Source organism: Salmo salar, chromosome ssa17 (genome assembly GCF_905237065.1).
Source record: "Salmo salar chromosome ssa17, Ssal_v3.1, whole genome shotgun sequence".
Classification (NCBI taxonomy): domain Eukaryota; kingdom Metazoa; phylum Chordata; class Actinopteri; order Salmoniformes; family Salmonidae; genus Salmo; species Salmo salar.
This window is the reverse complement of record NC_059458.1, coordinates 64,432,234-64,445,247: the sequence shown is the minus strand read 5'-3', so window position 1 is coordinate 64,445,247 and position 13,014 is coordinate 64,432,234. Positions and strand designations below refer to the sequence as shown.

General features: G+C 45.4%; 1 protein-coding gene across 1 annotated transcript; it reads left to right on the top strand.

The window, feature by feature from the left end:
• Positions 1-294: 294 nt before the first annotated feature.
• On the top strand, positions 295-9,582 carry LOC106576425 (protein FAM180A). Its single transcript, XM_014153605.2, has 3 exons — positions 295-1,083; positions 5,496-5,593; positions 8,739-9,582. Exons 1-3 carry the CDS (start codon positions 981-983, stop codon positions 9,081-9,083), a joined length of 546 nt encoding a protein of 181 aa, XP_014009080.1. The 5' UTR covers positions 295-980; the 3' UTR covers positions 9,084-9,582.
• The last annotated feature ends 3,432 nt before the right edge of the window (positions 9,583-13,014 follow it).

Here is a 13,014-nt window from a genome sequence, read left to right as displayed (position 1 = left end):
CCGATATTGGTTGAGCTCTGAAATACATACTGCAAAAACATGTGTCATCCACAGTCAGTAGAGGTAGAATGGTGTAATTCTATTTAATAATAGCAGACTCGTTTCTGAAATCGCCTGTTTTTCCCAGTTATTTTCCTTTATTCCCTGCCTTCGTCTCAGAGGACAGGCCAACCAAAGCAAAGCCCCTGGATTCCTGAGCGAACCACTATGCTCCTTGGCCCTGCTAGCGAGAGTTCAGAATGTTATTGTAACTGACATCATGTGACTACAAAGAGAACAGAAACTGTTGAGAGGACAATGGAGAGACGAAGAGAACCCTGAGTATGATGATAATGAAGAGGAAGATGATGATGATGGAGACGTGGTATTCCTCACAGTAGTGATAGTCTCAGCCACCACCGTTGTCTCTGCGTGAGGTAGCAATAAGCCTGGGGACGAAGTTACGATATGACCATGATGACCATTATGCTAATGCTGATGGAAACCATATTGGAAACGACGGTGACCACGATGATGATGATGATGATACTGGACAGGTTTTACAGGTTGTAGACCAGCTGCAGCCAGTCTGGTGTCAGCTCTACCTCAGCCAGTAGCACAGTGAGCGGCAGGCCAGCCACTAACAGAGCAGCCATTCCCTGGGTCTTGATGACTTCCAGATGACAGCCCAGACAGCCTGGCCGGAGAGAACTCAGCACTCAGTCACAGACAGAGAGAGAGGGGGGAGGCAGAGATAGGGAAGGGGAGGAGAGGGAGAGAAACAGAGAAACAGACAGACAGAGTGGTGGAGAGGAAAGGATGAAGTAGTTGCATGTGAAGTGCTTTAGCAGTGCTCCAGTCAGCGTTCTTACCTCATTCTCCTGATGGTTGTTTGTACACAGCTCTCTCCAGCTGGGGCCTGGCTGGCTGCTTTGATTGGCTGGTGACTGACTCACATTCAGATCCCAGGGAGACAGACAGACGACAGGCAGTGTCAGTGTATGTGTGCTGGGCCGAGAGTCAGCATGATGCATCGGTGGCGTCTACTCATCACTGTGTTCTACTGCCAGCTGTACCTGGCTGCTGCTCAACACTGGAGGAAAGGTAGGACACCTGAGCACCTCACAGAGTTTAGGCTGACTTCAGGTCAGTTTGAGGGGTCAACATAGACACGTTCATAGAAAGTTAATGGTTGTTGTGTAGACGTTCTCAGAGCTAGTAGCAATAAGATGTAATGAACTGCATTTTGGAATCAAATGAAAAAATATACAATATGGTTATGTATTAAGTATCATTGTGTGTTATTATAACTGAACGTTTTGCTGCCAAATAGATTATTTAGGTGGAGTTAAGTAGGCAAAAAAAAATGTATGCATACTTTTTTTCTGATGTGTTTGCAGACTTTTATGAGATTTTATGTTTTTTGAAGAAAAGACAAATGTTTTGTTTGCTTTGGCAAGGCTGTGGGTGTTAGTCTCCTGTATCTATATGATTGTGTTGACGAGAAGGAGAGAAATAATATTTTTTGAATATCTTTCAACAAAGTTCCCAGCGAAAAACAACTTCACGTGCCTTCTTGTAATTGGGTCCAAACATTTGGATCCACATTCATACATTTTCCCTCCCTCCCTCCCTCCCTCCCTCCCTCCCTCCCTCCCTCCCTCCCTCCCTCCCTCCCTCCCTCCCACACACGTCAATGTTTGGTTCCTTAGAAATGTCGACGGCCGAAAATAGATCCCTCCAAATTAAGGAATGTAGGAGGGTGGATTTCAATGGAAATCACTGAATCAGTCACATGATGTTGAACCTGCTTCAGGAAACGCGACTTAGCTCAGGTCTTTACTGGCAGATGAGATCCAGTCATATGCATGATGTGTCTGTGTGGATACGAGCCTGACATGATCAGATAAAATAATACAAACTTTATTAATCCCAGAGGGGAAACTGGTCTGTCAATCAGTCATGTGTCTCAGTATCCATTCTGAAAATATGAATACGTTACTACATCCATGTCATACTAGTACTAAGCTTATCTACTGTATGGCTATTGAACGTCAGGTCACCCCTAAAGACCACATCTGAATATTTAGGATTTGATAGAGGGGACAGACAGAGAGTGATTTGGAATAGGGGACAAACTGTAAGTGTAGCCCACTGTGTCCCTCTGACTGCTGCCCAATTCTTCCCCAGCTGTTTTGACTGCAGCAGCTTGGAAAAACATCTGCATATCTGACTTGATGTATTGTTATCCCTTCAATATTGAGACATATCTTGTCCCATATTTGGAGCTCTCAGGTCTTCGGTCCCCTGGGAAAGTTCTAATTAGGACATATACTTAGCTTGCTCCAGAGTGTGTGTATTCTGTGGATAATATCAGTTTGGACATCACAATGCAAATGTGGAAACTGGTTAAGCAAACATCATTCATCAGTTGTAGTATGGGAAATGTTCCTGACTTTGGTTTTGGCTCTGACTTTAATCCAAATAACCATTACTGTAAACCTGGAGGACAGTGACCTGTGTTTTTGCTGCTTTTCTCGAATCACGACACAATTCCAGCCAGGACCATTTAGCACTGCTTGTAATGAATGGCTTTGTGTTTTCCCCTGGCTCATTGCATGTGCTTAGAGGGAGATTACAAGTTCCCTGCTTGTTTGTGAGGACACAGGGGACAGTGTCCTAGCAAACACTGATTATTTAGTCTAGCAAACACTGATTATTTAGTCTAGCGCTACAGTGGACCGAGAAGCACGAGCAATGATTGGTTTCTTCTAGCTCAGAGCTTTGAAAACTGAGATCTGCTTTCAGAGGTGGATCATCCACTTTAAACCAGCAACCACTTACTCCATATGTGACCGGCTAGATTTGGAAACCGAGTCTACTGTGTATCAGACGACTGTGTTAGCCAGCTGAGCTAAAGCCTAGGCATTACACGAGTCTTCAGGTCTCAGGCAAGGTTGCACATCACATGAACATTGCACTTAGATGTTTCTTTGTGTTGCTGTTGTTCTGCTGAGGTGAAAAGAAGGTTCCCTCCTGTTCTTCACCTCTGACTCGAGCTCAACACAGTGGACTCAACTTATCATCTGTGTGTGGAATTCCAGCTCCACCTACCTCCACTTATAAGCTATACACTGGAAGGCATCAGGAAAGGATGTGCTGCTGGATAAAAGTCAACATCGGGGCTTAGGCTTTCCAATACATACTGAATCAGTATCACACTTGGATGCACAGTAGCACATATCAGCCCAAATCTGGGTGAAAACGATGACGGCAATGTCTGGCATTCCTCGCAGCTGCTGTATGTATGGCGCCTGTGCAACTAGTGGTGAAACTAGTGGTGAAACCCATATTAGCTCCCCATTTTGGAGCTAATATCTCCACAGAGGTACAGCATCGCCTTAACGTCAAACGATTCATGGAAAACGAAGCATGGAAATGAACCTCATAGACCTCATAACCTCACTGTTCACACTGGCTCTGTGCCAATAAAAGTTGTTGTCCCTATGGGTGTGTTCTGTATGCTTATACATTCCAACGCTGCTTATTTGACCCTGTTTCTGAATTGGGAGAATGTGGCACTTGTTGTCCTGTCGAGAGTGTGAGGCCTTGATGGCCGGACGGTTAGGAGTACAGTGGAGGGGGACTGGGAGTAGCAAGAGCTGGTCTTGGATCAGATTCCATAAGGAGTACAGTCAGAGAACAGTGAGTGGAATTGTGCTGGGTGTCAGTTGACCAGGAGCTGATTCCTGATCAGTTTCCATAGAGAGGGCCAATGTTTAAACTATGACCCTCATTAACCTCACTGAGGATTTATTTCTCTTGGCTCAAACAGCAGATTACTGTACAGTGATTGGATATCTGCCTTAGATTAGTAACAACAGCACATTCTACAGTAGTAGGGAATCTAACCAAGCTCAGATAGATACAACACCTGCCAGAGAGTGACATTCTATGAGAGAATGAGTAAGCTATAGTAGCCCTGCGTGTTATGTTTCATAAAGCTCAGTCACAACCGCGTTGAACTCTGAACTGTTGAGAGGAAACCGTAATTTACCCCTAGTCACGCTGTGTTCCTACCATGACCTTTCTGTTCTGTCAAGGTCCCAGGCATTCCTCAGACGGACTGAAGCACTGCATGATCGATGGTCTGTTTGTGTCCACTTCATACATGCTCCGACTTCCAATCAAGCTTCTTATTTGGACCTTGTCTGTCTGTACCTGACCCTTCAACCCAAAAGCACATGGCCTTGTACTTTCAACACAGTCCCTGCCAGGTATTCAGGGCTGTAATGGAAAAGAAAGCAAATAACTTATTGAGGGAGGGATGCTGCATGCACCAAACTTTCTTTGGGTTGAGCTGGGTCATCTCTAGGTCATGTTAACAACATTTCTCAACGTGTCATATTTTTCTGTTGAGGTCAAAATATTTGACCACAAGAATGTCCCTATGTACTGTAGCCGTCTCTCAAACTGGTGAAGGGTATTAACATGTCACTACTGGGACTCCTGCCTCAAATCATCCCCTCACTGTTAAGAAGCCGCTCAGAGTAATACAGAGAAAACCCTGTTGAAAGAAGCTAAACTCCCATAAATAAAGTCCCATTATCTCACTTAATGTTAATCACGCCTAGGTCATTTTTGAGAAAACATGCGAGTCATTTGTAGATATAATAACTACTACATCTCCCCTACAGGAAAAATAATAGGTGTGAAGGAGGTGGTTCAGTGAATGGTCTCATCTGAGATCAGAATACTTGCCACAGCTGAATTTAGCTCAGGAGCTGCCTTTAGCTCAGCAGTCTTGTGGTATGCAAGAGACCAAGGTTGGAACCCAGTTGGTAAGCTTGTGTCCAGGTGTTTCTCTGCTCCTGCTCCTGGTTAGCTCCCCTTATAAATGACAGAGCTGCCATAGTCTGCAGTTCTGAAGGCTGAGAGAGAGGGCTTTTATGAGGAGCAGACCACAGCTCCTGAACTCTCAGGCCTGCTGCGGCACATATGCCCTGGCTCTTTGAAATCTGACCGCCCTACCCTATAGCCTATGCCCTATAGACACACCTGGCTGTTTGAAAAGAGGGGGCATCTATAATGTGGGACATACCAGCAATTACCGGTGTCAGAGATTTAAGGGTTTTCACCCGGTTTCACATGGGGACATCTGCTGCAGTTTACCACCTAGTTGTCTCCCACAAACCTGGGGCTAGATAGTTTAACCTACGTAGACATGTTTACAGTATGCAGTAAGTGTAGGATTTCACATGACCTATAGCCACTGTGTCAATGTATTTGACTATATTGTATACTGTAGACCTATGCCACTGCGTAAATACTGCAACGTGTGCTGAGTTTGACTGACCTCCTGGTCACAACAACGGCAACCATATTCACCCGCTCAACGGGAATTCTGGATCTGTTGTATTTCAGGACTTCTATTGGTTGCCATTGGTTTAATGAGTCATTCAATTATTCAAAATGCTATCTCTCCTCTTCTCACTTTCTCTCCCCTTTCTCTTCAGCCCTTTACCCATCAGCTTTTAGAGTGAAGCGTGGCACACACTCATTGGTCAACCCCACCTTCCAGAACTCTGTGGAAGATGTTAACCTGCTGTTTGAGGTGAGTCGAAAATAGCCAGCTCTGCTGAAATTACATTAATGGGCTTACATTACATTAATGGGCTTGTTACATGGAAACAAGACGATTGTTGTCAAATAAAGTTCAATCTTACACAAAAGTAAAGTTGTATTGTATGCTCTCAGGCTGTAACAGTCTGGCTCTTCTCTCCGACCCATAATGGATCATCTAGAGACCCTCCTCTCAGATAGCTTTGACTTTATTACTTAATAATATTCTGACATTGAACTCCATATCCCAGAGGCCTCTGCTTCTTCTTGTTGTTGAGCCAGACCCTATCCACTGTGGGCACAACCCAGATTCATCCACACGTATTACAGCTGGTATGTTGGAGCCCAAGGAGCAAACAATATGTCTGGACATATACCGCTCAACCATCCACCGCTCTGATGTTTGAGTGGAAAACATGGACACAGAGGTTATAGGTTATTCAAGGTTTGTGAATCTTGTGGGGTAGCAGCAAAACATGTTGCATCAGAATCAATGCCACTCAAGCGTTTATATTCACCATTGCTTCTAAATAAAATATCTTAGGCATAACAAGTCAAAAATACCTGAAAGCTCATCTCTTGTGCTTTTGGGAAGAATTATTGACTTTCAAAGACTCTGTTAGTTACTTAAGTGAGTTGTAGGTCCAGTAGGGACCCCTTTCTCCATGCTGTAGCAAACTCTTCTATCAGTCCTTGTCAGTGCCAAATATCAAATTGACCCCTAGACCCTGCATTTATGGAGATCTGAGAGAGCATAGGGTCTAAGGGCTGATTTGGAATTGGGCCATACAGTATGGGAAGATGATACATTTCTACAGTTTGATATGACAGAACTTTGAACATAGCTGAGCAAACAATGGAACCAAGAAGTACGTGTGCAGTAAGCAAAGTTGAAGAGCTCTTGTCTTCAGCAGTGGATCTATGTGTGTAGGTGTGTGGATCTCCTCAGAGTTCCATTCAGAGAGAGAAGTGAAAGTTAAAGACGTATTGAATGTTTGACTCCTCTTCTCCTACTAATTGAAGAGCTGAATCATTTCCCTGTTTGATGTGAATCTTGTGGGTACTACCGCTCGTCGTGCTGCAGGGAAATGGAGGTTGGAGGTGGGAAGGGCAGATGCAGAGAAGCTGTAGGCAAAGTGAACAGTCATAATAGGTTCAAACTTTCTACATTTCATACAGTTGAACTTGAGCTACGAGAGTCATGGTTGGAGCAGGAACGTAGTTTTGATCCACTGGGAAAGGGAAGCTGAAGCCTCAGTCAGCAGTCGTCATCAGTAGCAGTGTGTGGGTAAAATCACTGGGGAAACCAAGCCAGGAAAAAACAGACATATTACAACCTATGTGTTGTGATAATTGCGTTGTTTGCTCTATAACCTGTTAGTTGATATGCCTTGACACCATGATATTTAGGCCTAAGGCCGAGACAATAAGAAAACACAGTGGCAGAATCAATTCAACCACACATTTGTTTCATCATTACAAAACCAGAGAGCAACCTCTGTCCAGTGTAGTCCACAAAGCATATTACATGTAACAAACAGTTACATGAACTACAGCATGGTCAAGCAAATTAATGTTTCTGACATTTCCGGACTTCTAAACAACTATAGATTTGGAACCACAGAGAGGTACCGCAAGTCACAAAGAAACATAGTGGAGCGGACTCCACTATTCCAGCACCATTTCAACTTCAATATTTCAACATCATCAAATCACCTTTGCTTAGTCTAATACAGTGACAACTAAAGACACCAAAAACAATTTAGTCCAATCAACATAAGCTAAATATGATGTGGATGTCCATGGTTCTGATTTCTCTCTCTCTCTGTGTGTGTGTGTGTGTGTGTGTGTGTGTGTGTGTGTGTGTGTGTGTGTGTGTGTGTGTGTGTGTGTGTGTGTGTGTGTGTGTGTGTGTGTGTGTGTGTGTGTATGCAAGTAGAAAAAACACGTTGACTCACCCTACTTGTAGAGAAATGCCAATGCCATTCTCCTCTCTTTCATGTTGACGAAACGGTCTATGACTCTGTTATACAGTACATGCTTTCATTTTTTGTTGTCCTAGGCTACCTGGCTAAAATGCTTGCTCGCTAGCCTAACTTCCTTTCATGGGCAACATTAGCTAGTTAACATTAGCCTTCTACATCTAGCTACATATTGAACTTCCATCCTCTCAGGCCAATGTATGAATTTATCCTTGGATCAGAATAACGGTTATAATAATTTGCCAGTATGGTGAATTAAGTAAAACCGCAAGTCCAAATCCCTATCTCCATCGATGGCTAATTTAGGAATGGGCCAATTTTAGCTAGCTAGCTAGCCACCGAAGGACAACAACACAACAAAATGCAACAATTCAAGTTGTTTTTGACAATGAAGTTTGGGTCTCGATGTGATGTGATAGGAGTGAAGCCAAATCCAAACTGGCTTCCCTTGACACTTTTTTGGTGAGCCAGGACCATTAACAATTTAGCTCAACACTGATTGGCTATTATTTTATCCTTTTTTTAATCGAGGGAGGCCAAATGCCAAACTATTTTTGACCAGACATCATCAGATAGATGGCCTCCACATACAGAGACAAAGGGGCACTATTTCACTCGCTTTAATGCTTTCTCTGGTGAGATGCATTCCGCCTCTTGCGAATTTAAGTACAATTCTGAAAGACAGAGACACGAAAGATACATTTTTTTAACTTTTTTTCTTGGACAATTTTTTGGGGAAGCCTGACTTCCCTTGGCATCCATGAATACATGCCAACGGGAGTCAGGTTACTCAAGGTAAACCGTCCCTCTATTCATGGAAGGAACGGAAACGTATTTTTAAGGTCTTAAGTATTGAGTGTTTAGTCCAATTCAACAGAGGAATAAGGCAGCAAACATTTTTTGTAATGTATTGTATGACCCCTGGTGGTAAGAGCTTAACTTGTGTTCCAGTTATACCATTGGTGGTGCATGAGATGAGATTCACCCTGACTATGTGTGGGAAATCGCTCTGTTGATTGAATCATTCAAAAGTCAATTGATTAAATCAATCAAACAATCTCAGAACATGAAGGTATTGAGATGACAGATGGACAATTGAAAAGTGGATCTGATAGAACCTGTAAAGAATCTGATACAACTGTGGCTGTCTTCTAGATCCTGCTGGCAGGCCTGCAGATCGAGGGTGAGGACAAGCCCTTCATGATCCCAGACAAGGAGCTGGCGTCTCTGAGGAGGGTCCAAAAGCTGGAGGTTATCTGTGAGGACATCCTGCCCAAGAGACTATCCAAGATCAGACGTCTGACCTCCCACCTGTCCCAGCACAGAGGTGCCCTAAGCAGGGAGGACTTTGAGCGCACAGTGCTCACTATGGTGTACACTGCCCAGACTCTGGCTCATACCACATCCCAACACCAGAAGGAGCTGTGGGGAGACGCCCTGCTGCAGCTGTTCAGGGCCATTCAAGGAGATCTGACGCCACCCAGGACACCTCAGCACTAGTGTTATGGACATGTGGACACATTCTTTTAGATACTGTAATATACTGATCATTTTATACTGTAACACAAGTCACTTTTTGGCTGAGAATTTAAAGGATGTTTTCTATTGAGGTATATTGTATAATCAAAACGACTGTTCTGATAATGTAATATGTTTGGTTATGATCAAATTATGATATGATCTAATCATATTGAAAGGAGGATGTGGGAAAAGGAGGGATGTGAACAATATCATGTTCATGTGCTATCTATCGGATTCCACCTTGTTCCAGGACTTCATGTCACGTCCTGACCAGCAGATGGAGCTAGTGTTTTAGTTTTGGGGTCAGGACGTGGCATGTTTGTGTTGGTTAAATGTTGGGTGGATGATTGGGACTTCCAATTGAAGGCAGGTGTGTATAGTTGCCTTTGATTGGAAGTCCTATATAGGTGTGTGTGTTTGTCTTTGGGGTTGTGGGGGATTGTTCTGTGCTTAGCCGTGTGCCTAGTCAGACTGTTATTGTCGTGTTATTGTTTTCCTGTGGATGCCTTACTGGAGTCTATTAAAGTATGAGTATTCACAGTCTCGCTGCGCCTTGGTCCTCTTCTCTCCAGTATGACATTTTCAAGGATGAGTACAACTTAGTTTATGACAGAATTCCCCACCAACAAAGGACCAAGCAGCGGAAAAAGGCTGGCGAGGTAAGGGAGACCGAGAGGCACCCCCAATAATTTTTTAGGGGGGGGCACAAGGGCTGTTTGACGGGGCAAGAGCTGCCCGCCAGTCAACAGTCGTCGCCAGAGCTGCCCGCCAGTCAACAGTCGTCACCAGAGCTGCCCGCCAGTCAACAGTCGTCACCAGAGCTGCCCGCCAGTCAACAGTCGTCACCAGAGCTGCCCGCCAGTCAACAGTCGTCACCAGAGCTGCCCGCCAGTCAACAGTCGTCACCAGAGCTGCCCGCCAGTCAACAGTCGTCACCAGAGCTGCCCGCCAGTCAACAGTCGTCACCAGAGCTGCCCGCCAGTCAACAGTCGTCACCAGAGCTGCCCGCCAGTCAACAGTCGTCACCAGAGCTGCCCGCCAGTCAACAGTCGTCACCAGAGCTGCCCGCCAGTCAACAGTCGTCACCAGAGCTGCCCGCCAGTCAACAGTCGTCACCAGAGCTGCCCGCCAGTCAACAGTCGTCACCAGAGCTGCCCGCCAGTCAACAGTCATCACCAGAGAGGTCAGACTGCGCTGAACTGCCGGAGTGGCCAGACTGCGCTGAACTGCCGGAGTGGCCAGACTGCGCTGAACTGCCGGAGTGGCCAGACTGCGCTGAACTGCCGGAGTGGCCAGACTGCCCTGACCTGCCGGAGTGGCCAGACTGCCCTGACCTGCCGGAGTGGCCAGACTGCCCTGACCTGCCGGAGTGGCCAGACTGCCCTGACCTGCCGGAGTGGCCAGACTGCCCTGACCTGCCGGAGTGGCCAGACTGCCCTGACCTGCCGGAGTGGCCAGACTGCCCTGACCTGCCGGAGTGGCCCTCCTGTCCCCCGGCCCAGCCCGAGGGGCCCTCCTGTCCCGCCCAGCCCGAGGGGCCCTCCTGTCCCCCGGCCCAGCCCGAGTGGTCCGTCTGCCAGGGTCAGCCCAAGTGGCCCATCTGCCCGGCGCAGCTAGCAGCGCCACCGAAGTGGGCTACGCCGACGGTGGAGCAAGGTCCACGCCCTGCACCTGAGCCACCTCCAGGATAGGTGGGTTGGGGAGGGAGGGTGTAGCACAGTGCCGTCGGTGACGGCAGCCACCCTCCCTTCCCTCCCTTATTGTTTTAGGGTTATTGTTTATGGGTTTTGTGTTGTTTTTTTTTGTTGGTAGGTGCATTCCGGGGTCACCTTGAGGGGGGGGGGTACTGTCACGTCCTGACCAGCAGATGGAGCTAGTGTTTTAGTTTTGGGGTCAGGACGTGGCATGTTTGTGTTGGTTAAATGTTGGGTGGATGATTGGGACTTCCAATTGAAGGCAGGTGTGTATAGTTGCCTTTGATTGGAAGTCCTATATAGGTGTGTGTGTTTGTCTTTGGGGTTGTGGGGAATTGTTCTGTGCTTAGCCGTGTGCCTAGTCAGACTGTTATTGTCGTGTTATTGTTTTCCTGTGGATGCCTTACTGGAGTCTATTAAAGTATGAGTATTCAGTCTCGCTGCGCCTTGGTCCTCTTCTCTCCAGTACGACATTTTCAAGGACGAGTACAACTTAGTTTATGACACTTCAGATGTAAACAAACATTTAAAATATTTTATCAGTCACTCTCATGATTCATTACAGGTCTTTATCAAATCTTCTGTCATAATCTTCTCAGTTGTTTGTCACAATCACACAATCTTTTCCCAGCACTGTCCTGTTGCGAAAAGGAGCTTCATGAAAAAAATAGTCCCATGAGGTGCAGAAATATTGTATTGAACTGTAATATTGCTTTGGTGAAGACAGGGGAATCAATTTGCTCAGCTTATCTCTCTGTAATTGATATTATAATAAAATAATTATCAATATTTGTTTTTTTAACTGTACCATGGTTATGGCCATGTTATGAACCAAACTAAACACTGAAGAAGACTGTTCAGCTGAAAAGTATGTGTATGCTATCCTGATGCAGTAAAAACATTATTTATATATAATGAAGTAAGCTTTATGCAACATCTTTTAGACTGCAGACCCATTACATTTTTTTTTGCTTATCTGGATTCACAGGTTTTTGGAGAGCACTTATGGTCTTCTTTTGATATGGCCTTGTTATGATTATGTGCAAATGATTGATATGACTTCATTCACATTTGCAAAAATGTGGGGAGGGATTTACCTCAGTCCCAAGCTGTTTTTATTTTGGAATTAGAGGATTTTAGCTGCTCTAGCTGCAGGGAGGACGTCAGACTAGATGTGAAACATCGGGCCTCAGGCTTTCTACACATCCCCCATATCTACACATTCCAGTTCTTCAATGGCTACAAAAAAAGCGAGTGCCTAATGTGTGTCCTGTTTTCGACATAGTCCACCGCTGCTAGAAAATACGTTCCATTGACATACTGTTGCCTACAATGTTTCTCACTCCTCCACAGCCTACAGATGAACAGGTTCAGGGTGGCGGCCATTTTGTATGGAAAACTCCTTTCCTTCTCTGTGTCCAGTTGCTCTTGTTTTCGGATGGTGATAGAACTGGTCTCGCTCTCCTGGTGGTCACACATAATGGCAGGGGTGAGTCCAAGCCCCATGCTCCTGGTAGTGCCCACTAGAGCCCTTATTGACGAGAAACTACAGATTGTGGTGAAGAATGTTTTTCCTCAAAAATGAAGATCACCCTTCGTTCCTTTCAGCGCTCTGAGGATGGGAGGCGTTCGGCCATTATGCCAGTGAAGAAACGGGGATGGTCAAAGGTAAGAACAGGTATGGTTTTGGGCTTGTGTTCCTACTTTGCCAGGTGTTACTATCTATGTTTGTGATACTTCATGCAAATATATTTTTGGGAAAAATTACAATATTTTCACTCGTTTATCAAATTGCTGTAGTAAAGCAACAGAGTTGTGTTATTGTCCTGTACCGTGTGTGAAGTTGCCGAGGACATCCATTTCGGTGGTTCTTATGTGGGCTTAGAGTCCATGGCCTTACTGTGGATCATGAGGCCTGTGTCTGGCAGTGAAACAGGACTCAGGTACACACACACACACACACACACACACACACACACACACACACACACACACACACACACACACACACACACCAAATTACATAAGATATGCCTCTGCTCCAGTATGAATTCTGAATTATTTTCAGTTAGCTCTCCCTACATAGTTGACTGTTTCTTTTCTCCCTGCCTGGTTGAGGAAGAAGGATATCCGTACTCCACTGCTGGTCCAGATCTTTGTGTACAGTGGCCACATCAGCCAGGACTTCAGTGAGCAGGCTGCTGTAGCCTGTACAG